The sequence below is a fragment of the Leptinotarsa decemlineata genome, unplaced genomic scaffold, assembly GCF_025532065.1.
Source record: "Leptinotarsa decemlineata unplaced genomic scaffold, Ldec_3_MD MMD2_tig00000690_RagTag_RagTag, whole genome shotgun sequence".
NCBI lineage: Eukaryota > Metazoa > Arthropoda > Insecta > Coleoptera > Chrysomelidae > Leptinotarsa > Leptinotarsa decemlineata.
The window spans coordinates 1,901,249-1,927,375 of NW_027412554.1; the positions used below are offsets into that span (position 1 = coordinate 1,901,249).

At 34.1% G+C, this 26,127-nt stretch overlaps 3 protein-coding genes across 4 annotated transcripts in view; 2 read left to right on the forward strand and 1 right to left on the reverse strand.

The window, feature by feature from the left end:
- Positions 1–474: 474 nt before the first annotated feature.
- Gdap2 (ganglioside induced differentiation associated protein 2) overlaps positions 475–26,127 on the forward strand; it is a 313,619-nt gene continuing 287,966 nt past the window's right edge. Inside the window, exon 1 of the mRNA XM_074174665.1 lies at positions 475–633. The gene's annotated coding sequence lies outside the window, so the exon portion shown is untranslated. The remainder of the gene's footprint in view (positions 634–26,127) is intronic.
- On the reverse strand, positions 8,591–12,826 carry LOC111515468 (uncharacterized). The gene is given in 6 exon segments (XM_074174669.1): positions 8,591–8,817; positions 8,976–9,238; positions 9,377–9,434; positions 9,495–10,466; positions 10,469–10,647; positions 10,702–12,826. Coding segments are annotated over 6 exon segments (1,602 nt in total). The 5' UTR covers positions 10,814–12,826; the 3' UTR covers positions 8,591–8,799.
- On the forward strand, positions 16,099–21,918 carry LOC111515466 (uncharacterized). 2 transcript variants are annotated; one of them, XM_074174668.1, is made up of 4 exons: positions 16,106–19,391; positions 19,573–19,767; positions 19,930–21,583; positions 21,669–21,918. In XM_074174668.1, the coding sequence occupies exons 1-2, from the start codon at positions 19,261–19,263 to the stop codon at positions 19,670–19,672; spliced, it is 231 nt and encodes a 76-aa protein (XP_074030769.1). In that variant the 5' UTR covers positions 16,106–19,260; the 3' UTR covers positions 19,673–19,767; positions 19,930–21,583; positions 21,669–21,918. The 2 variants fall into 2 exon arrangements, with proteins under 2 accessions (XP_074030768.1, XP_074030769.1); XM_074174667.1 differs by lacking the exon at positions 19,573–19,767 and having other exon boundaries at positions 16,099–19,391.

Sequence of the window (26,127 nt, forward strand, 5' to 3'; positions counted from 1 at the left end):
GCAGGTTTTTCCGGGTTTTCCTGCAGCTGAAAAAGCAAATGCGCCACTGGAATCAATGAAGTCGCCCCGGAGCGCCAATTAATTTTTATTGTTGTTTTCATTTTTATCTCCGAAGATAACATTCATAAATATAAATAAATAAATCATATTAATTAAATCAGTTTTAACATCTTCTTATTAATAGAAAACTTTAATCTTAAAATTTCAACTTTAAAAATAATTAGTTGAATAATAAGGTTGCTCACCCCTGATTTAGACAATATTCTGTGATTTAGAGATCAATTTCAAAAAAATATTAGAAAGTTTAAGGTTGTTAAAATTCTCTATTCACATGGCTAAGATTACGTACCTGCTGCCATCTTTCGCCTGCAATGATAAATTCAAACTGCAAACCTAATGTAGTGGTTTCCTTTTTTCTTTTCTATTATTTCATACTAACCGCTACATTGGCAGCACTGGCTATAATTTCGCTGATGTCACGTTATGTTGATGCGCAGAACAAAACGAATTTTAACAGTTTTTGTGAAGGTACGAGAAGTTGTGGAGTTGTGGAGTTGTGTAGTGGAAATAAGGTTGATATGTCTTGTATGGAAAATTGAGGAAACTAATCGTTTCGCATGAAAATAGTTTTGGGTGAGTGAAATCAAAAATACCAGCGTGTTTTGTTTTATCAACTCACCTAGTCATTAAATTATTTAACTTTGACCTTGCCCTTGTAATCTATTAGTAAGCTTTCGTTTTTGTTAGGAAGTCCTATTTCAGGTCAATACAAGTAAAAGGATCTTCAGTAGAAATGTTGAGTGAAAATATATTTGATTCCTAATTTATAAACAAGGTCTCCTAACCTCTAGTGAAGAATTGTAGTAGCAGATATTTGTCATTAAATAAATACATCATTTATTAACGTTGGAAACGAAGCACCTGCAAATAGCGTTTGCCTCATCACTGTAAAAAGAATTCCAGTAGTAATTTTTTGTGAGGATGCCAGTTCATGCAATTCCGAGAACAACTGTGTCATATCTCAACTCTTTCGAATCTCAACTATTTCGAATGATGTTTTCGAAAACTAGGTGGTGTTTCAAGATCAGAAGGAATTCTAATAGGAAACTCAATAATAGTTAATTTTCGGACACTATGTGTTTTTTGTATATCAACTATCTACTAAGTTGTAATCCGGAATAAATTCAGATATTCAAATTATCATATTTTTTGATTTGAATAAAAAAGTGTGTTTTGGTGTTCAGGTATGAACAGTTGAGGTACCTACCTGATGAATTGTACAGTAAAGTAGTACCAGGAAGCAAAAACAATAAAAATGAATCACAACCAGTTTTATCTTCCTCTTGAAAATGATCACTTGGTGATTGAAACACATGTCGAGGTGTTAAAATTAACGATTTGGTGTTGGGAAAAAACTCCAGTAATATTCTTTACAATCAGAAAAGATTACACCAAGCATTGAGACAGAAATCTAAAGAGAGGTTTGTGGGTCATATATTCATGTCATCAATAGGTAATTTTCAAAATACCTTCATTTACTGTCATTTCAATCCCTATGCAGTAATCAGCTGCTATAGACTATCTGAAATCAAGCAAAGCACACATCATCTTAATTTTTGAGATTGCCTTTTGTAGCCTGGTTTTCAATCAATTTGCATAACTCTTCAGTAAAAAATAATATAAGATATTGAAAAAATGTTTTGTCATTTTCAGTCAAAACGTCACACAGGTTCTTGACTTTTACTGAAGATGGAAATTTGGTGAAAATCCAAAACCAAATGAGTGTTTTCAGGTGAAAACTTACAAATTGCTAATTTTTCTTTAATGTTTAAAATATCCTTCATTATCATATAAACAATAATAAAATCTTTTTTAAACTTCTTTTACATTTCATTTACCTGAATATCTCTACTTGTCAGTGTACATCTCTCCAATTCTTTCAAAGCCCGTCTTTCATTAACATTCTATATAGTCCCTCTCAAAAGATGTAAATAACAAATATACACAATTTGATCATAAGTTGACATGTCATGGCAATAAAATAAGATATATCCCAGTATAAAATATAATTTAAAGTATAGGTGTCAATATAAACAACAAAAAAACACCTATATTGAATCACAGCAAAGTTCCATTGTAATATTCATCAAGATTGTAGTACGCTTTAGTTGCAAGGGCATCTTTACAAGATTTCTGAACTTTTTATAGCTTTTTTCCTTCCTAATTTCATAAGGTATGTTATTATACAGCTTTTAACTTTCATAAATTAAAGAAAACTTTGTCTGGCTTGTTTTTGGAACAGGAAGATGTATTTTATTTTCAGTTACTTGCCGGGTTATGTAATTTATATGTTCCAGAGTTCCAACAATATTATGTTTTTTGTAAATCAGGCAAACAGTTTCAAGTATGAAAATACAAGTAACAGCGAGAATTTTTTCTCTCAAAAATAATGGTCTTCATTACTCATGTACTCCCACCTTGCATAAGTATCTAACCGCTCGCTTTTGAAAAACAAACACTGAATGAAAAAGTTGTTGACTGCAAAATCCCTCAAAGGCAACACCATATCTCAGGTGGAACTCAATCAGGGAATGATATACCATTTTTGTTGTGGATGACCTCAGTTCATTTGAAACTATTTGAAGTGCATAACATCCTGATGCCAATTTTTTATTCAAAGCTGAAATATGTTGATCAAATTTTCATTTGTTTTCCATGAAGTTTCCCAGGAATTTGTATTGCTTTTTATTCTCAAGAATTTGTCCATTCAAGTATAAATTGTTAATATTACAGCTGAAGGTGACTAGGTTTGTTTTTTTAATATTAAAGCACAATTAGTTTGCGTCACACCATTTTTCACAACTTCTAAATCACTAGAGATAGTTTCTTTCATATTAGAAGTATTTTTTCCTTGCCAAAGGAGCGTGGTGTCATTCGCAAAGATGGTAAAAATTCCTTGAATTGAGAGACTAACCAGGTCATTTAAATAAATAAGGAAAAGAATCGGGCCCCATAAGATATCCTTAGTGTGTGAATCACTTAAGAAAGACCTGAACTAGTCATTACACACTCCTCTAAAGCCATAGTAGTTCAACTTTTGCAAAAGAAGTTCATGATTTACACAGTCAAAAGCTTTGGAGAAATCGTAGAATACTGCAGCTACGACCTCACCATTGTTGAAATGTGTGTAGACATGTTCAAGAAAGGAAAAGATTGCATCATTTGTGCCTTTTGCCTTTTGAAAGCCAAATTGACAGTTGGTTAATACACACATCGGAAAAGTCTAGGCATATTTTTATAACATACTAAATATCATAAAAATAAATGCATGAGGTCGTTTAATTTCGATTAAATTGGTACACTCGACCACCCTGTAGATTTCTATGGGTTGAACAAAGCCTGCAAAAACGGTAACTAATCTTTTATCAAGATTTTTACAATCTATAGGTTTTCGGCTAAAATGAATAATCTGAAAGTGTCGAGTTTGTACATTCTATGCAGTTATTGTTTACAGACGAATCCAGATTTGGATTTCATCCAGATTCTCGTCGAGTAAGACTGTGGAGACGACCTGGAAATAATGAACGTTTGAGACACGTCCAGGAAGTCCACACATACAGAGGTGGTACAGTAATGCCATGGGGCGGAATCATGATCGGCGGCAGAACCGATCTCGTTTTTCCAAATCGCTCCCTCACAGCTCGACAGTACCTCGACACCATTCTTCTACCTATCGTCCGTCCGTTTGCTGGTGCTGTTGGTGAAAACTTCCACCTAATGCATGATAATGCTCGTCCACATGTCGCGCGTCTAGTGACTGACTGGCTCACCAACGAAGGAGTTGATGTATTGCCATGGCCAGCACAATCACCGGACCTGAATCCCATCGAGCATGTGTGGGACATGCTTCAAAGAAGAATTACTTCTCATATGGGGAACATTCACACAACGTTTCAATCGCTGAATGGGCAAATGTACCTTAACAAGACATTGACAATCTCATTTTGTCGATGCACGATAGATATAGGGCCGTAATAAACCAGCGTGGAGGCCATACTTTGTACTGATTCCATTTTTTTTGTATTATGATTTTTTTTCGGGGTGCCAAAGAAGAGCCATTTTTTTTATTTTTCTTATATGCGCACTCAGTATTTTTGACCATTTAATAAATTTTGTTGTAAGTTACATTCGTTTAATAATCACCCGTCAACTTTTTTTTCCCTAAAGCGATCTAAAAAAAAATTGTCATTTTTAAAAATATCCCTAGACTATTCCGATGTGTATATATATATATATATTTTTTGTATTATGATTTTTTTTTGGGGTGCCAAAGAAGAGCCATTTTTTTTTAATTTCTCTTATAAGCGCACTCAGTATTTTTGACCATTTAATAAATTTTGTTGTAAGTTACATTCGTTTAATAATCACCCGTCAACTTTTTTTCCCTAAAGCGATCTAAAAAAAATTATTGCCTTTTTTAAAAATATCCCTAGACTTTTCCGATGTGTATATACAGGGTGTCCCTGGACTTCCTCTTTTCCTCTCGGGAATGTATAGATGGGGTCAAAATATCACCAGTACTTCATATAACTTTTTTTCCTAAAATCCTTCGTTACCAAGTAACGGGCCCTCGAAGTTACAAAATGAAAAATGTTTTTCTTTGATAACTTTTCAAGTGAATATTCAAAATCATCCAAATTTTGGTAATTGACTAAACAAATGAATTCCTTCGATTAGCTTTCATGCAGGAGTCAGTTGTTTTGCTACAAAGTCAGGAACGGACTACCCCCGATGGTCCACTCCCCAAAACTTTGAAATGACAGATATTTTTCAATATTTTTCAATAAATTAAGGTTACTTGGACAATTTTATGAATAAAAGTACTCGTGTGGAAAGTCGATCGGAGCAACGAGTCTTGATAAAAATGTAGTTTCACTCGACGACATCAAACCCGCTCGTCCACCATTATTTGAAATGAATAATTATCAAAGCAGAAATAATAATGATAACGTTAATTCAACAACATTTATCCTGAGATGTCTACCATTATTCGAAAATATTAGTTTTTAAGGAAAATGGAAATGATAGGTAAAATGTTCATAACGAATTTTTATAATGCAAACACGTTTAACTAACGAAACTCAAGAGCCTCAAGAGCAAACAGAAATGAAAAATCCGCTACAGAAACTGCTCGATATGACCACCTTCTCTCTCTATACATTTTCTTAGTCTGCGAAGACACCCTCTCTGTACTTGAAATAGCATTCCAGGGTCGTTTCGTATGGCTTCACAATGTAATGTTATTCTATTCAACAATGCATCTCTTGTGTGAATAGGTGTAGCGTAAACAAGGCTTTTTAGATGCCCCCACAGAAAGAAATCCAATGGATTGAAATCCGGAGACCGCGATGGCCATGAATATGGCCCACCTCTACCAATCCATCTATTGTGTAAAATATGGTTCAGATGGTCACGCACAATCAAACTAAAATGAGGAGGAGCGCCATCATGCATAAACCACATATCTCTTCAGGTTTGCAATGGAACATGTTCCAAAAGTCCATTCAAATCGTTCTGAATGAACTCCAAATAACGTTCTCCATTCAATCGGTCCTGTAGAACGAATGGTCCTATAAGATGGTTTCCTATGATACCAGCCCAAACATTCACGTTGAATTTCCGTTGGTGTTTGGTTTGCAATATCCCATGGGGATTTTTTTCGGCCCATATATGGAGATTATGAGAGTTGATAACTCCATCTCTACTGAAACCTGCTTCATCAGTGAATAAAACTCGATTGATAAAAGTCATATCCTCTCTTTGCCTATCCATGAACCAATTGGCATATTCCAGTCGTGCTGGAAAATCTTGAGGTGTCATGGCATGTACCTTCTGGATGTGAAATGGGTGGAGCAGTTGTTCCCTAATTATTCTATGAATAGTGGACTTGGATGTATGGAACTGTTCTGATAGATTTCTGATGCTCATTGAAGGATCATCAGCGATGGCTTCCAAAATATTTTCCTCCAATACAACGGTACGTACAGTCCTAGGAGCGCCCTCACCACCTCGTTTTGGCAAAACTGTACCTACAATAATATCGAAATAAAACAACGTGCTCAAATTAATTATCAATTATTACATACCTGTCTCCCTCAAGCTGCGATCGACACGCTCGAATGTTTCTCTTGACGGTACCGTTCGATTGGGAAAATGCTCGGAATACAGACGACGAGCTTCTGCAGCATTACAAAATGCTCGTCCATAAAATACATGCATATCTGCATATTCATTGAATGTAAACTGTTCGGCCATATCAAAAAAATTCAAAATATCCTATAGAATATTGACAATACAATGATAGTCATATGACAACGCACCACTCAACAAAACAAAATCGCATTCCAGTTTCTCATTTTTTATCAAAACTTTCTAAAAGCTTTTTTTGTCAACATCTGTGAAAGGAATGGAACATAATTATTCCCTGGATATTTTTCACCTGATCATGTGCAGCCGTTTTTGTAGTTCATTCGTTTGCTTTTTATTAGTATAGTAAATATTTTTTCCGATGTGCGTTTTTTCAGCTAAATTTAGATTCGTGTTAAAGAATTTCTCCCATAAAATTATAATTATCAGTGAAACTCCTTAACAGTTTAGCTGTGAAGAAGAATTTGAAACATTCGAATGTTGAGTTTCATGAGATTCAGATAACTGATCAACACGAAACGTGATTATTCCACACGTATTATGTACATACAAAATATGGAATGAATTCGATATTTCATAGTAGAGTAGCTTGTTAGTTCAAAAACACCACGAATCTACAGAACTTGATATTTCTTTTGAAAAAATATCTGCTATCACAATTGTGACTTAAACTTCCATATAGGTACTGTACTTTTTGTTTACGACTTCATTTTAGCATACTTTGTATTATTCCTGTTATAAATGTTGTTGAATTAACGTTATCATTATTATTTCTGCTTTGATAATTATTCATTTCAAATAATGGTGGACGAGCGGGTTTGATGTCATCGAGTAGAACTACATTTTTATCAAGACTCGTTGCTCCGATCGACTTTCCACACGAGTACTTTTATTCATAAAATTGTCCAAGTAACCTTATTTTGTTGAAAAATATTGAAAAATATCTGTCATTTCAAAGTTTTGGGGTGTGGACCATCGGGGGTAGTCCGTTTCTGACTTTGTAGCAAAACAACTGACTCCTGCATGAAAGCTCATCGACGGAATTCATTTGTTTAGTCAATTACCAAAATTTGGATGATTTTGAATATTCACTTGAAAAGTTATCAAAGAAAAACATTTTTCATTTTGTAACTTCGAGGGCCCGTAACTTGGTTACGAAGACTTTTAGGAAAAAAAGTTATATGAAGTACTGGTGATATTTTGACCCCATCTATACATTACCGAGAGGAAAAGAGGAAGTCCAGGGACACCCTGTATACTTCGAAAATATTGATGGTTTTCGAGATATCTAGCATGACAGGTTTTTTTTCCAATATTCGTCACTCAGAATATTTGAAATTATAAAGTGGTGCCAAGTCCAGTTGAATTTTTTTTTGGTCGAATATTCTACATTGGTAACTCTCTCAAACGATATATCTGAAATCGACCTGTGATATACAGGGTATGAAAAACCGCTTGCCAAATATTGTAAATGAAAATTTGCAAAATCTTCCTTATATTAAATAGAACACCCTGTATATTATTGATCCATAAGAAGCGCCAACGAAACCTCTACAAATTTCATTAAGTATTCCCTATGGCTAAGTTCAATAGTTTTTCTTAAATGAGCATTTCTTTCGAAAAATGGTCATTTTTTCAAAGCGAAATCCATTTGACGACTGATAAGAATATACAAAAAATACCCTTTCCTTAAAATATCGCCCATTCCTAAAATTACCTGTTGCTAGATAAACAAGTTGCGAATTACACCACAAAATGGACGTTCTTGAATAGTTACAATAATTTCAAAAATCTCGGAATTTGTGCCATATTCTTTCGGTCTAAAACAACCTTTCAGCGAATGAAATATTTATTGGAAATCAAGTACACTGGTAAAAATTTTTCCGCCGGTGCCGGCGGCAATTTAATTACCGCCCATATTAGCGAGAAATTACTTTCATGTGTGATCTCACATTCCATGCGGAATATTATTTTGTAATCCTACCCCGAAGACAAGTGTGGAATTTTTCAGTGTAATTTTTCATTTTGAGTGTACTTTTGTGTTGAAATAAAACTTTATAGGGTAAATTTGCGATATAAATTTATATCGAGATATTACACTCTTGACATAATTTTACAGTAGAATTTTACACTCTCATATAATTTTACAGTGGAATTCTATACTCTGATAAAATTTTACGGCGTAATTTTTCATTTACGGGTTATATTACCTTGGGATATTCCGTTGCAAGAAGGTCCGTATTCAGAGTAGTTTTGAAGACAATGATACCTCAATCGGATGTTGACTCTTGAATTCAATCGAGTATCTTTTGAACTTCAGTGGCCATTTTTCCTCATAACTTAGATAATTGAATGCACAAGACATATTACACATTGATATATTGAAAAAATATGTATATATAAAATAAATTCATAAACATTCTTGAAATGAAATTCGACAAAACAATGTTTTTTCTTTCATTAAAAAAAAGTCAAATAACAACAGTACAAAATAAAAAACAATTCTTCAAATTAACACATTTTCTTTCTTGCTCATGGTGGAATTATTATTCGGAAAGAGAAATGAAAGTAACATTTCTTTTCCTTTTTTCTTCAATTGCTGTTATTATCCTAAAAGAGAAATGAAATATCATCAAATGAATAGGTTTAGAAATCTGAAAGAATTCTAAATCATTTCAAAAAATTAAAAATGAGTCCGAACACAGTAAGTTGACGAACACACATTCCTAGAGAAAAACTACTATATACAAAAATACAGTTATACTTACTTTGGTAATAAACTCTGCAAAATTCTTCAAAAACCTTATCACGCTATTTTTGTTCGTTCCAGAAGTGCTGGCTTTGGTCCCGGTGCTAGGATGTGTTTTCATGAAATATCTCTGCAGAAATTCCATTGTTGATAAAGCTCTCTCGGGGTATTTCATATTGAATATATAAAAACATCCATAGCACTGCTTCAGTGCATCGATGAAATCGGTGGTACCATCATTAACAATGATTTTCTCTATGACAATGTAATATTTACTGTCATCTGGAAAATAAAATATATCGATATATCATTGAGTAATATTTTTCATTCGCCCAAAATCTTAAATTAATTATACGCCATGAATAAAAATCATAAAGATAATATATGTAATAAAAATCTTATAGTCAAAATTCAACTCACCTTCTACGAAAATGAGACATGGCCGCAAAGACTCCACTTCGTTTACTTGGTCCTGACTCTAGAAAATATAAAGTTCATTTAGTTCATATTCACTGATGAATTAATTATAAAGTACTACCTTCAAAGTTTTAAGAATATAGTCGAAAACTTCTCTGAAATGCTTAGTTAAGCCTCTCAATAAGTTCATATATTTTTCTGTATCACTTGCTTCAATTGGTGTTTTTTCTATATATTTTTTCATATGGAGATAATCCAACAGACGATCAATTTTCATTTTCATCGCAGTTTCCAGTTGGTTCAATGAATGTCCCATTAATCTTTGATAATGCCAGAAAATAAAACGCCTTTGAAAGAAGCAAGGCCACATACTTTTCATTTGAATGATGGGCAATATTTTATCGATGAGCATTCTTTGTTTCTCATAAGTTTCCTCCAATAAAAGTTCCAGTTCTATATCTGAGAGATTTTCATAATCTCTATTTATTTCAGTAATTTTATGTTCTATGCTCTGTTGTTCTATCGGTGAACTTTTCTTTTCGATTTGCGATGTTTCTTCAATGCATATTTCACGTGTTTTCCTTCTCTTTTTTATTTCATTTATTGCTGTATCATGTTTTCTCTTCACCAGCTGATTTTTATAATTATTTCTATCTTTCAGTTTCAATAACAATGTACTTGATCCATCGCCAAGCACAACACCGTCATCATCAACATCCTGAAATGTTTTCGGAGACTTTTCAATGATTTTATGCACGATGATTCGGAAGTAATTCAAGGGAATTCGTGTTTGAATTGTTCTCATTTCTCGTAAAACAAGGCTCAACACTTCTTCCTCAATGTGTTTTCCACGACCGCCTGTTTGTATTTCATTAAGTATGGTACGAGGTAACTTATGCCATGGAATGTGGAAGTTTCTCCAGAAATTCTCTGTAATTATTTTCTCTGGTTGGTTCAATATTCCAACTTTATTCTCTTTTTCATCGTACGCTTCATCAACATTAATCAATGCATTAGGTACGAAACATACACATTCATTGTATTCTTTTTCTTGTGGATGACTGGATTCTTCCGTATCCAAAACTATAACTGTATTAGGCTCATGATGCTGCTGGTGTTGGTAGTATTTGTAACAGAAGGCACCCAAAACTCGTTTTTATCTAATAATATAAATATTTCTTTATTCAACATAACTAATGCCTCATTCTCATCGATAGTTGTGCCGTCTGTTTCTAAAACTAACTGGGATCCATCTATTTGTAGTTTCTCAGATGCTAAAATTAAAAATATATAAACAAAATTTCTTATTGTTTCGTGTATTCATTTACCCTTCAAGATTAAGTTTTCATAAAGGTTATTATCTGAAGCGTCAACAACCACAATTGTTTTTTTAGTTCGGAAATTATTCCAAATTTTGAAAACAGTTCTCTCTTCAGTCATATTCCTACAACAAAGGGTAATTCAACAAACGTAACAAAAATCATTTCATCACGTATATACTGCTCTATGAACAAATTATACAAAATTTCTTTGATTGAATAACGTAACCCCGCTCAACAATTATTTTCTGATGGATTTCAAAGTTCGGACTTCCATTGTCTAATATAATATATGATTTAATTTTTTTTTATTGTTCTTTCTAATATAATATGATTTCAAATTATATTATATGGAAGTCCAAACTAAAGAAATTCACCATGAAACATTGTCAATCACCTTCAAACAAAAATTGTTTTCTGCAATTTTTTTTACTATAACAGTATCGGCAAATATACGAGGCAGTATTGAAATTTTCAACAAAACCACCTATTTGATGACTTCCCAAATTATCTTCGAGCATAGCAAATACAGAACCTTTGAAATTATCCCCTTCTATAGTGATTCCATCTGTTTCTAATATTTTCAAATCTCTAATCATAATATTAAAAACAGCAGGAAATCCAAAAAATTTAACATCTGCTTCTTTTACTAATGCTACTAACAAAATATTTTCAACTCTCGACCAGGTATATGTAGGTAAATTTCCAAGAAGCATATAAATACCTATTACTTTATGTTTATTTTTAGATGAACCTATTGGGTTACATAGTTCAAATGCATCCTGGAACATGATTATTCTGAGATTGGTGGAATGATTGTAAAAAAATTCATTCCGTTTAAAAACAGATCCATTGGATATATCACATAAAGAGTTCACATTTTGCTTTGAGTTCGACTTCAAATGCTCAATCACATGCCTATTTTCTAATAAAACCTTCAAGGATTCCAGAATAGGAACATAATAAAATGATCTCTCTTTATTTTTAATCAATCCCAGTCTGACAGATATAGGTGCAACATATTTGAAATTATTTTTGTAATATTTTTTCGGAGAAAATTCGTTCTCAATTCACCCTCAGAATCATGAGCCGATATTAAAATATTGGATTTTTTCAATATTTCTTCATCCACAAGTATATTATAATTCTGAAATAGATGTTTTTTTAAATTTCTATTAGATATCTCATTCATATCTTTGACAGCCTTTATTATTGAAGAAAGTGCTTTATCAGTCAAAAAGTGCTTCGCTTGTAATGTTAAATATAGTGTTGAAAGAGATCTGATGTACGAATCTTTTTCATTATTGGAAATTTCGGTTTCACATGTGATAGAATCATGTGCTAGAGATTGATGAGATTCATGGTTTGAGGAAAATATTTTTTCCATACCATCAACATTGGAAACGTCTAAATCATGTATCCTGAATAAATGACTTCTCCATGTATTTATGTTTCTATATATATTTTGACAGTCCTTGCACGTTTCTAAAGGACATTTTATCTGAAGGCCATTTTTTATATGTTGTGAAATATGACTTGATAAATCTCTCTTTGATTCAAATTTATGAGAACAATTCATTACTGAACAATTTATCCCATTAGAAAATTTTTGATCAACTAATTCGGAATGGCTTCTGTATATATGCATATAAAAAGTTTTATATGAATTGAAGCGTCTATAACAGCCCTCCTCGCAACATTTGTAAGAACAATTCGATAAGAATCTATGGAGTCTTTGATGGATATTGTAGTTACTCAACAGTTGAAATTTTTCTGAGCAAGTTTCACACATATATTCATGTAGTGCAGACATTATCTGGAAATAAAAAGATATACATGTTATGATCTCCGTTATTTCTCACCAGAGTTTCCAGAAATCCGAACAACACCTCCCTTTTTTATTTGGACATTTTCAACTTTGGAACAAAAAATTGGATTTTACTAATTTTTATCCAAATTGAAAATATTTCCTGATTCATGGAATTCAAGAAAAAAAAAATCAACTTTTTCGTTTGTCTTATGAAAGCATACAAAAAAAGACAATAATTTCCAATTTTCTCAATTTTTGACCAACATATCCCGAACTATAGCAAATACGGTAAAATTGTGGTACGTATTATGTTTATTTATTTGTGTCAATAATAAAATGGATCATGCATACGGCGTCACTGATGATGAGTCACGCCACTGCTATCAAGTATATTTCTTTTTCTCAATACCATTCAGTAATTATCACAAACATTTTCAAATATATCTTCTGTAATTATTTGAAAATCAGTTAAAATGTGTTGTACTCTTCCATACAGTATAAAATAATTCGCGATGTGAGGTTAGGATATACTTATAATGAAAAAAACACTCTATAATGCATAATGAGAAAACTCAATGAATTCATCTGTTTATTGAAATAGTTATTGCAATTTTACAAGAAATGTACTCACCTTCTATACTTATTTTCACCAATAACAAAAATATTTCAATGCACACGCCAGACAAACCGATGCGCTTCTGTAGACAAGAATCAACATTACACTAGTCGCTCACAAATACAAGTGTAATTTTACATTCGATGAAGAGATGGCGTAAATTCACATATCCCTAAGAGGGAATACCCATCGTCCAGTTAGTAATTCTCTTCACGTGAAATAATACGTTATGATTTCACACATATATTAGATGAATATTCAATTATCAATGAAAAGTACATTGCCTACTGAAATTACGCTCGGGGATGTGAATTATTCAATAGAGAGAGTATATTTTCAATAAAACTAAAGTAATTTTCTTCGTTCGAAATGAAAATTCCGAGGTGAATTTCAATCATTTTTCCCGGTGTAGTCTGGCAAATGACAGAACAAAATATTTGGCTGCAAATGAATATTGAAATTTTTAGTCAATCGTGAAGTTGAACTGTCGGTATAATTTCATCAGAATGTTGTTATCAAAAAGTGATTTGATTGATATGATTTTCATATTAGGTGAATCAGACAGGAATTGTTTATTGGCAAGTAGAATTTATTCTCAACGGCATCCAGATAGAAGGCATCCAGATGAAAGATCTTTCCGAAAGGTCTTGGGACGATTCGTTGAAACTGGATCTATTAATTATTCCAAACATGAGCGCATCAAGCCAGCTACTAATGAAGATAATGAATTGCAAGTTCTTCTTGCTGTTGAAGAAGATCCTAGTAGGAGTCAACGACAAATTGGGGAAATAGTGGATATAAGTGAGAGATCAGTGCAACGAGTATTGAAGAAACATCGCTTGCATCCATACCACGTTCAGTTACATCAAGAACTACTGTATGCTGATTTCGAGAAAAGAGTGAGATTTTGCAATTGGGCCATGAACAAAATTCGTCGAAACGAATATTTTTTCAATAATATTTTATGTAGTTCTACTCGACGACATCAAACCCGCTCGTCCACCATTATTTGAAATGAATAATTATCAAAGCAGAAATAATAATGATAACGTTAATTCAACAACATTTATAACAGGAATAATACAAAGTATGCTAAAATGAAGTCGTTAACATAAAGTACAGTACCTATATGGAAGTTTAAGTCACAATTGTGATAGCAGATATTTTTTTAAAAGAAATATCAAGTTCTGTAGATTCGTGGTGTTTTTAAACTAACAAGCTACTCTACTATGAAATATCGAATTCATTCCATATTTTGTATGTACATAATACGTGTGGAATAATCACGTTTCGTGTTGATCAGTTATCTGAATCTCATGAAACTCAACATTCGAATGTTTCAAATTCTTCTTCACAGCTAAACTGTTGACGAGTTTCACTGATAAATATAATTTTATGGGAGAAATTCTTTAACACGAATCTAAATTTATCTGAAAAAACGCACATCGGAAAAAATATTTACTATACTAATAAAAAGCAAACGAATGAACTACAAAAACGGCTGCACATGATCAGGTGAAAAATATCCAGGGAATAATTATGTTCCATTTCTTTCACAGATGTTGACAAAAAAACCTCTTAGAAAGTTTTGATAAAAAATGAGAAACTGGAATGCGATTTTGTTTTGTTGAGTGGTGCGTTGTCATATGACTATCACTGTATTGTCAATATTCTATAGGATATTTTGATTTTTTTTGATATGGCCGAACAGTTTACATTCAATGAATATGCAGATATGCATGTATTTTATGGACGAGCATTTTGTAATGCTGCAGATCGTCGTCTGTATTCCGAGCATTTTCCCAATCGAACGGTACCGTCAAGAGAAACATTCGAGCGTGTCGATCGCAGCTTGATTAATTAATTAATTGATAACGTGCTCAAATTAATTGATAATTAATTTGAGCACGTTGTTTTATTTCGATATTATTGTAGGTACAGTTTTGCCAAAACGAGGTAGTGAGGGCGCTCCTAGGACTGTACGTACCGTTGTATTGGAGGAAAATATTTTGGAAGTCGTCGCTGATGATCCTTCAATGAGCATCAGAAATCTATCAGAACAGTTCCATACATCCAAGTCCACTATTCATAGAATAATTAGGGAACAACTGCTCCACCCATTTCACATCCAGAAGGTACATGCCATGACACCTCAAGATTTTCCAGCACGACTGGAATATGCCAATTGGTTCATGGATAGGCAAAGAGAGGATATGACTTTTATTAATCGAGTTTTATTCACTGATGAAGCAGGTTTCAGTAGAGATGGAGTTATCAACTCTCATAATCTCCATATATGGGCCGAAGAAAATCCCCATGGGATATTGCAAACCAAACACCAACGGAAATTCAACGTGAATGTTTGGGCTGGTATCATAGGAAACCATCTTATAGGACCATTCGTTCTACAGGACCGATTGAATGGAGAATGTTATTTGGAGTTCATTCAGAACGATTTGAATGGACTTTTGGAACATGTTCCATTGCAAACCCGAAGAGATATGTGGTTTATGCATGATGGCATGATAAAATTGTCCACGTAACCTTAATTTGTTGAAAAATATTGAAAAATATCTGTCATTTCAAAGTTTTGGGGTGTGGACCATCGGGGGTAGTCCGTTCCTGACTTTGTAGCAAAACAACTGACTCCTGCATGAAAGCTCATCGAAGGAATTCATTTGTTTAGTCAATTACCAAAATTTGGATGATTTTGAATATTCACTTGAAAAGTTATCAAAGAAAAACATTTTTCATTTTGTAACTTCGAGGGCCCGTTACTTGGTAACGAAGTATTTTAGGAAAAAAAGTTATATGAAGTACTGGTGATATTTTGACCCCATCTATACATTCCCGAGAGGAAAAGAGGAAGTCCAGGGACACCCTGTATATATATATATATATATATATATATATATATATATATATATATATATATATATATATATATATATATATATAATATATTTATGAGGTATACAAAAACAATAGCATATTGTATCTATGAAATATATTATGTACTTTCACCCAACTTTACATAAGTATACGAGTATTAATTTTTTGTCACAGAGGTACATAGAATTTATATACCTATAGTGATTAAACTTACAACAAATAATAATTGTACTTTCTTTTCTATTTCAACTCCGCGTACTTCACTGAAAGCAAATCATAAACATATCAACAACTGGTAGATTATCGGATTGACCTTTTGTAAATCCGTCGTCGGTCATGTTTGTTCGCATTTACACACTTAATACTGTGTAAAATTAACTAAATACGGTAAAAATCGCAGATTTGGACAAAAATATCATAATAAACAACAGAAACTTTTAACCAGCAAACGCAAACAGTTCAACATAAATGGAATGGCCACCGGTCACGTGACGAAATTTAAATTTTTAGTAAACTTTGAATGTTTCCATAGAAATAGCATTAATTTTTTTCGTGATGAAGGTTTTATTACAATGATATCTTTTGATTGTCGATGTAATTTTCGTGACTAATTTTTATGCAAATTCCCCCTATTGTCTTCCACTTCGTTCTCAGACTTCGAAGAGAATGAACGGGTTTTGCGGTGCAGAGTTTTGTAGAAGGAATTCATAAATCAGTGAAATAAGTACTTGAAAGATGTATTTCAGACAGGGTATGATAATGGAAAGACTTTGATAGGACGCATATAAGTAAAACTTGTGATAGTGACACTTGGTGCAATTAGTGCATAATAAACACCGAAAACGTGAGGTGAATGTGTTTGAAACGGCCACTGCCACTTCACAATAACTGAAGTGACAAAAACCAGTCTATAATAAATACATATAAACTTTCCGGAAAGTATTTTCCGTCGAAAATTTCTATCCCACGTATCAGGAATTCATAAAAGGCAAGAAGTGTTGAAAAATATTCGAAATTAATATTTATCGAGCAAACACCAACAATCAGTTCGAAAAAGCGAGCTGATAAGAAATAAGGAGATAAGTTTTTTGTCTCCCGAAGCAAAAAAAAGGGAGATAAAGAAATTATAATTCGTCGAAATAAATGTGTTTTAGCACATATTTGAATACATATTGATAATTTGCAATCAATATGGAATTCAGGAAGCGGAAAAATAAGGTCGGGACAGGAGATTCGTCCAGCGACGAATCACAAGTTTTCACACCGAAAACTAGGATTCCCAGGACACCTGAAAAGAAAGCCAAGAAGCAACGGATGTTGGACAAGGCGATTCAGGAGGCGAAGAACGTTATGGAGGAGACGGTCAAAGACATTTTGAACAAATCGGGCGAAAAAATTGACCAAATAGAGGAAGAGCTGAACAGATCAATGAATACAGGTGGTGAAAGAGAGAGTGGGCTTGGAGACAAGGAAATGCAGGATGGAGCAGGATACAGGCGTTCAGTAGAATAGGTCATATACATGTAATATAAAATAGCTCATTTAAATTTTTTTCTTAAAATCTATTTTGATACCAGATCAATGTAAATGGGTTCACATGACTATATACTTTATAAATTTTAAATAGTTCATAATTAAAAACGTAAAAATTACGAGACAGATTCAAATTAGGTAAAACGCAACGGGATTGGTAGGATCTCAGGATGACGTCAAAGTCCATGTCAACAACATTTATTTACATAACAGAGTGAAGGCAGCTATGGGTTTCAGCCACGAATTGGGGAAATTTACCATGAACGGAAAGGAGTGCGCCAAGCCACCATAGGTCGTTAAAATTCATTGCTAGCCATGAAAAGTTGTCTTTTATAACACCATATAGGTATCATAGAATACGCCGAATACTTTCGTTTTATGTGAAAATAACCCCGGCAGCACAAATTTTTCAAAAGATATGATTTTTTTTATCAAAATGATTGTAGGGGTTGCAGGGGGTGTATTTTTCCGCGACAGTTTTCTACCTTCCTTAATCATAAGTCAAGTCCCGTGCCTGTAATTATTTTAGGTGGGTAATGATTTTTATTACTATAAACGATGTAACACGTGTGTCAAGTTTTTATTAACTACTTCCTTAATCATGCCCTCCGGGATAGGCAACCAATATTTCATTTTAACGGGTTTTTTGCATTGGCAAAGTATTTCCAGGGTCAGGTTTTTTATGAACGACTGTCGAGATTCTTTTTCGTCTCTAGAGACCTGAGTGAGAACGGTTTTTGATGCGCCATGTTTGCTCGATTGTTCGAAGATTCTTCTTGTTTGCTCTTTAAAGTGAACTTTGTTCTAAATTACCTTACTGTGGTCCTTAAGGACAAGATTCACCGTCAAGTCCCGTGCCTGTAATTATTTTAGGTGGGTAATGATTTTTATTACTATAAACGATGTAACACGTGTGTCAAGTTTTTATTAACTACTTTTAACTATTTTATTAAAACATTTGTAATTATTTTAGAACTAAGTCAACAATCAAATAAGTACTCTGTCTCCCCCTCGAACTGAAAATAGATTGTTTCGCACCTTATCCTGTGTCTCATTGGATCAGCAGCAACCCCTTTCAAAAAACCCTGAGATTGTACCCTTACAGGGTATATTTTTCCACGACAAAATCGAGGACCATATAGGTATCATAGAATACGCCGAATATTTTCGTTTTATGTGAAAATAACTCCAGCAGCACACATTTTTCAATAGATATAATTTTTTTTATCAGAATGATTGAAGAGGTTGCAGGGGGTGTATTTTTCCGTGACAAAATCGAGGACCATATAGGTATCATAGAATACGCCGAATACTTTCGTTTTATGTGAAAATAACCCCAGCAGCACACATTTTTCAAAAGATATGATTCTTTTATCAAAATGATGGAAGGAGTTACAGGGACTGTTGTTGAAAACGTTGAAAACTTTCGTTTCATGTGAAAATTTCCATGGCTGGCCATGAAATTATTGTTATAAAAGACAAATTTTCATGGCTAGCAATGAATTTTAACGACCAATGGTGGCTTGGCGCACTCTTTTCCGTTAATGGTAAATTCCCCCAATTCGTGGCTGAAACCCATGGCTGCCTTCACACTGGTTATTTACATGCTGTTCTGTACTATTCTATTATTGTTCGTCCGTTTAATTAGAGTTTTGCAAGCAGTTATTTGGTTATTATCATTTTATCATTACTGTGAAGGTCTCAGAAAATAAATACAATGACTGAAGCCGGATTTGTCATGGCACAATCTGACAATTTGCCGAGAATAGATGTCTTCATGATGACAAGTTTTTTCGCAAATCATCCCGATTTCACTTCAGCTGAGATTAGAGGCGTCAAAGCTGCAAGGTACTTGAATAATTATTGTATATAAGTGTCTTTAATTTCAGCTTTTCGTTCAGTTTTCTAGTTATTTGCTTACTAACATTGAGAAAGTGTACATAACCTCAAATAATGGAGTGAAAAATTTGTTTATAAAAATTGTTTACAATCACTTTTTATTCTAACGTGATAATATTTGTGTTTTTAGGTCCGAAAGATATTCTTATGGCGATTCAGCTATTGGATATGTTCAAGTAAATAGGGAAGCAAACATGTGTAGTGAAAGCTCGTATTACTCCCGAACATAATGTGAAACAGAAGTGTTACTCTGTAACAGCTGTATGTGATGAAGCTGAACAGAGAATTGTTTCTGCAGAATGTGAAGATTGCGCAGCACATTTAGGTACATATAATTGATTGGTAAAGTATTATTCAGAGGGCACGAATGAGTATTAACACAAGTTGCAACTTACACATTTTGTTTCATAAAAAAAAGAGTCTGATTTCAAAATGTGATCATGTTTATTCAGAAAATATAATTATTATATATATTTTTAATTTTCAGGTGGATGTAAGCAAGCAATAGCTTTTATAGCTTGGCTGCACAGGCGTAGCGAAGACCCTCCCTCTACTAGTATCGACTGTTACTGGAAGAAGTCCAAATTATCCACGATAGGCACAACCCTAAAGTATATAAGAGCTAAAGAGTTAGGTAGTAGTTCAAAAGCCAAACCTTCTCCATCTGCGAATACTCGAAACCTTCTGCCAACTCTAATAAACCATAGCAAAAGCATCGGTTACATGGAAAGTCAACTCATTAAATACTACAAGTATGAGGAACAAGTTGAAATTTTAGTTGTCAGTTAGCCAAGTTTCTTGTAACCTATATTCATTCTATTTGGAGTTTGTACATTGAAAATTAGGTACCTTCTGAGTGTGCCACACCAATATGAATAAAAATAAAACACTTGAAAATTTTATTTATTTTTTTATTAAAACGTTTTGCATATCGATTATGCCACATGCTATTACTATTACTTCATCTACTATCGGAACTAAGCTGTGATGTACACATGCATGAGGCAACAACATATGAAATTCTCTCAACCTGTTTATTACACGCTCTACATGAATTTTTAATGCTGCTATTCTTTTGGACTGCTTCACCTCATGTTTTGTACTTGCTGTAGACTTGAACACTGAAGGAGGCCGAATAAGGGTACATTTTTTATTTTCTATCAAATGAGACAAGTCTTTGAAGCATGTCTGCTTCTGGAGGTAAACATTCTAGATAGCCACAATTTTCTACTATAATGATGTCAGAAGCCCTTCCACCATATCCTTCTGAAATAAAATTGACTAACCCATCTGGAGTACAAGAAATAAGGTATTTCAGAGTATTACATTTTTTATATTGTGACCATGACAGAGACTTGTGGATTGCATTGGACGGTTTTTCAATTTCTATTTCCAAGCAATCTATAATTAAAACAACTTTAGAATACCGTGCTCTAAAAGCGATAGGTAAATTTTTAACTATGTCAAATGTCCATAGTGGGAACTGGGATATTATCACTTAATAGTTTCATCGAATGGTAACTGTCTTTAGGTAGTCCTAACATCATTTTAGGCTCTTTTTCCACAGCGGTCAATGTTGCACTACACATTACATTTTGAAATTGTCTGTCCTTGTTATCTTGAGACCAACTCGCTTCGGAAGAAGTACTTTCTTGTTCATACTCACTAGAGATTGATGAAGATTGCGATGTAATAGATAAATCGTCTGTTGGTTTTGTATCTGGGAATAACTTTTCATACCGGCAATCTGGGCGGTTTAAATAGGTGAAGTTGATGGTACTATAACATTTGGATGTATTTGGATAACTGGTACTATACATTTGGATGTATTTTGTTGAATGGGTAATGAATATAAATGGGTCTTCTACCCCGCTGGTTTCGTTCCTTCGTGTGGCCGGCGTTAAGCGTCGACTGCACGATGGGGGGGGGGTGAGTTCGGAGGAGTAGGGGTTTCCTTGACCGTGGTGGCGCTAAATAAAGGGAAGGTGCCTAGTTGTAAGGCTTTCGAGCCAGGCCAGCGGAAGGCGATGACATTATTCATGTCTTCCACTGACTGGGAATGGGAAGAAAAAGAAGAGAAATATGTTCACATGGTTCGAAGAAGATCACCAGTATGACGGATAGCAGCGAACATATGGGTGGTACGGAATTTTTGTCGCCGACAATTTCTTTGAGCTTCTATATTTCTGTTGGCCTAATTTTGATGATTAACATGTTCATTTACAGATGATGGTAAAGATAATCGAGCTGAAGAATTCGATCAAGATGAAGATAGCGATTTCCTACAGGACAGATCGGATGACGATTCATCAGAGAACAATTATGATAGCTTTACCATCGATAACGAATAAGTTCTGCCAAGTTCTCAATCTCAATTTTCTCATTTTTTTAATGCCTTCATTTTAGATTGTTATTTTGATTTCATGTATCATTTTATATATAATGCATTTCGTTCAAAATAAAAGACAAAAATATATCTCGAAAGATTCTTGCATTGCTCAAATAATCTGTACTTCCACTGCGTTAGCTGACGGTCTTTCCGCTGCTACACAAGCAGCTGTTTGTTATTTTCGTTCCATTTATTATTCAAACAATCACATAGTTGAATTTCGTCCGGCGTGATTTAATCTCCAGCGATTCAAATCCAATGTGAATCGCTACTTTCGCACAGGCACCGCTCTTAGAGCGCCTTAAGAATTCTACTTGTGTTTTATCCTTAAAAAAAGGCGAGTTAAAAGTAAATGATACTTTTCATTTCAGATGTAATCATCATTTTTTACATTCATTATTATTTGTGAAAGGTGAATCCATAAAAAAAATAAAAAGATTTCACTCGATAATCTGATAATCTTTGTGAAATTAATTTTGATCAATATTTGCCCACGAGGGTGCTGATGGATATAGACTGCCAGTGACGAATATTTGTCGACCATAGCTAGAAAAAAAAAGTTCCTCGCGAAAGGAGGTTTATGTAGAAATATTGACATTTAATATATTCATTTTATTAAAACAACGATAAAAATAAAATAAAAACAACAATAAAAATTAATTGGCGCTCTGGAGACACCCTACATTTTGTTTTGTAAGAGAGAGGACATTGTTAGATCAAGATCTTCAGATGATGTGGTGCTGCAGGTTTTTCCGGGTTTTCCTGCAGCTGAAAAAGCAAATGGAATCAATGAAGTCGCCCCGGAGCGCCAATTAATTTTTATTGTTGTTTTTATTTTATTTTTAATATATTCTGTCGTTACTGTTTAATTTGAGAAAATTAATATTTGGAAATATAACTCTAAACAATAATCTCTCCCAACGTTTCTACAGAGTAAGATCTAGTAAATGCCTCTCGGAAAAACAATTACTTTCCCACCTAACTCCACGATAGACATTGAATTATCTCCGACAGACATTTATGCAAGTTACCTCACGCACGGAGGGTAATCTTACCAGACGCTTTTCGTTCATATAGTAGCAGGTCCTCGCTGAAATCAATCTAGTAGATCACCTAGAGACCGGTTTCGAGGTATTACCTCTCATCAGTGCAGGAAGATCAAACCCAAACTTGTCTTTACTCCAACGTGGATCCACTATGAAGATCCCTTGATCTTTGAGAAAACTTCGGTAACTAATAACAGTTCCATCACGTAGACAAAGCCCCACTGTAACACACTGCGGCTTGTGTTGTATTTTTGCTGACTAATGAGTGTTACCTTAAAACCGTTTTGTAGGTGTTTTATTCGGTTAACTTTTGCAAGGACCGTTCTGCCATATGAATGAAAATCATGTGCTAGACCAGGGGTTCTCAAACTTTTTGCCACTGCGACCCCCTTTTTAGACCTAGTATTTCGGCGACCCCCCTATTTTTAAATATAAACAAAAATGAAAAAAAAACACTATTGGCTAAGTTTTATCCATAAAAATACTATTAACTAATAAAAATAAATACAAATTGTTGTCACTTGAATTGTTTATAATAAGAGAAAGTGGGATAACTCACTTCGTGGCACGAACAATGACAAAGCAATGATGACTCATAGGGCCTGTTTGCGCGCGCACTCTCTGCTAGCCGGTGGACGGCAGACGATATGACAGTCTGGCTTCTTGAGTCGATCACTCAACACTGTGTGTGTACTTGTGAGTAGTATTGCGAGCAAATACAGTTAGAAAAAGTATAATGGATAAGTTTTTAAGAAGACCGTCGTCAAGTAGTGATGCTAGTGCTAGTGAGTGCAGAAAGACAAAATTCCGCAAATATGACCAGTCGTACATACAATTCGGTTTCACTGAACTGGCAGACAAACCTCAATGTGTGGTGTGTAATGAAGTGTTATCAGCTGAAAGCATGAAGCCTTCGAAAATGAAACGCCATCTAGAAACTAAACATTTTGCTTTGAAAGACAAACCAGTGGAATTTTTGCAAAGAAAACTGTTCTCCCTTCGAAGTCAACAGGTAAACATTACGGATCTTGCTAATAGTAATAAGAATGCTCTTAAAGCTTCATACGAGGTAGCACTGAAGATTGCTAAAAAAGGGAAACCCCATACAATTGCTGAGGAATTAATTCTTCCTGCTGCAATTGATATGGTTTCAAATATAATCAGTCCTCAAGATGCTGAAAAATTGAAAAAAATCCCGTTATCAAATGATACTATTTCAAGAAGAATATGTGACATGGCTGAAGATGTTCAGAACCCGCTAAAGAAGCAAATAAAAGACAGTACTTTTTTTGCAATTCAGTTGGATGAGTCAACAGATGTTGCCAACTGTGCTCAGTTTTTATGCTTCATCCGGTACGATTACGGTGATGCTATTCATGAAAATATTTTGTTTTGTAAGCCCCTGCCGAATAATACAACAGGTGAAAGTCTTTATAAGGTGTTTGTTCAAGCAACTGAACCTTTTGAATTTGATTGGAAGAAATGTGTTTCAATTTGTAGTGATGGAGCAATGGCCCTTACGGGAAAGAAGAGTGGCTTAATTGCCAGGTTGAAATCATTGACACCAAATGCAAGCTGGGTTCACTGCTTTTTACATAGGCAAGCTTTGGCAGCTAAGAAAAGGCCAGATGAATTACGGCAAGTTTTAAATGAAGCTGTCAAGATAGTGAACTACATTAAAAGTCGCCCGCTGCAAAGTAGGATGTTTAATATTTTGTGTGAAGAGGTAGGAGCCTTGCATAAACATCTTTTATTTCACACTGAAGTACGGTGGCTATCCCGTGGTAATGTATTAAGCAGACTGTTTGGATTAAAGTCACTGGTTGATAGTAAACCCGAACTTTCCACTTTTTTCAGTGATGAAAAGTGGTTGGTTAAGCTTGCTTATTTGGCTGACATCTTCTCTCACCTTAATATTTTGAACTTATCCCTACAAGGACCAGACAAAAATATGATATATGCTCAAGACAGAGTAAATGCATTTGTAAAAAAACTCAGTGTTTGGAACGCAAGAGTTAAGAAAGAAGATTTTGAAAATTTTACACTAACTCAAGAGTTTATAGGGTTTCTGTCTACATCCTACTGTACATCCCCTGACACTTCATCTCTCTCCTTACTAGTATCTTCTCATCTCGAAGGTTTGATTGAACAGTTGACAGATTACATTCCAAATAAGGATACGAGTGGGGTTTTGTGGGTAGTCAATCCGTTCGTGATCAAGTCGTAACAAAAGCTGAGCTAACTGCTCGTCAACATGATCAACTGATCGAAATTTCAAGTGATCAGTCAGCAAAACTCACTTCTAACAGTGCTTGTATCGACAAATTTTGGATAGGTATTAAAAATGAATACCCAGAACTGTCTACAAAAGCATTACAGACTTTGATGCCATTTTCTACGTCTTATAACTGTGAACAAGGTTTCTCCAAAATGGTGAATATCAAAACAAAATCAAGAAATCGTTTGACCCTGGAAAATGACATTCTTTTGTGTATTACAAAACTCATTCCGGACATAAAAAAATTGGTTAATTCCAAACAAGCTCATGTTTCCCATTAAATATTATTACACCTTTTTCAACTTGTATGTGTATTACAAATTTGTGTAGCCTGTAAATTTTGTTAATTATAAAAACTACAGCTATGACTGATTTGTTTTTTTGATTTTCCTCCTTATCCCGCGACCCCCCTGGACACACCACGCGACCCCCCTGGGGGTCGCGACCCACAGTTTGAGAACTGATGTGCTAGACGAACCTCTGACTGGTAACTTATATTCGTTTCTTTTTATTTTCCAGAAATCTGAATCCTATCAACTACAGAGCATTACCAATATTATTCATTATATTAGTTTCGCTGTGAAGGTGACCTTCAAACGCTTTGATTACCTCATGTTAATTGCGGTATTTAAACCGGACTGTGGGTGTTTGTAAACGAACACTAAAACAATGTTCGCCATTGAAAACAATAGGTTACTTTTCTACTTTTATTCATGGAATCATGGAATATACTCGTATGGCAAGTAAAGTATTGTAATTTTTACTCATTTCGTAATGAATTTACAGAGTGCGGTATGAATACTGTTGTTTAGTCGTATCCTAATAATTCAAACGAATCAGAATGTGAAGATTGTTGGTCAGAGACTTTATTTGATAGTTCGTACTAGAACCTCTGGCGTAAAATGAATCTATTGAAAACACTTTCCCAACACCAGAACAAAAATTACGCAATGAAAAGCAACAAAGGTCGTA

Coding starts and splice junctions, on each gene's coding strand:
- LOC111515466 (XM_074174667.1), top strand. CDS start 17,202: ATGGAATTCAGGAAGCGGAAAAATAAGGTCGGGACAGGAGATTCGTCC.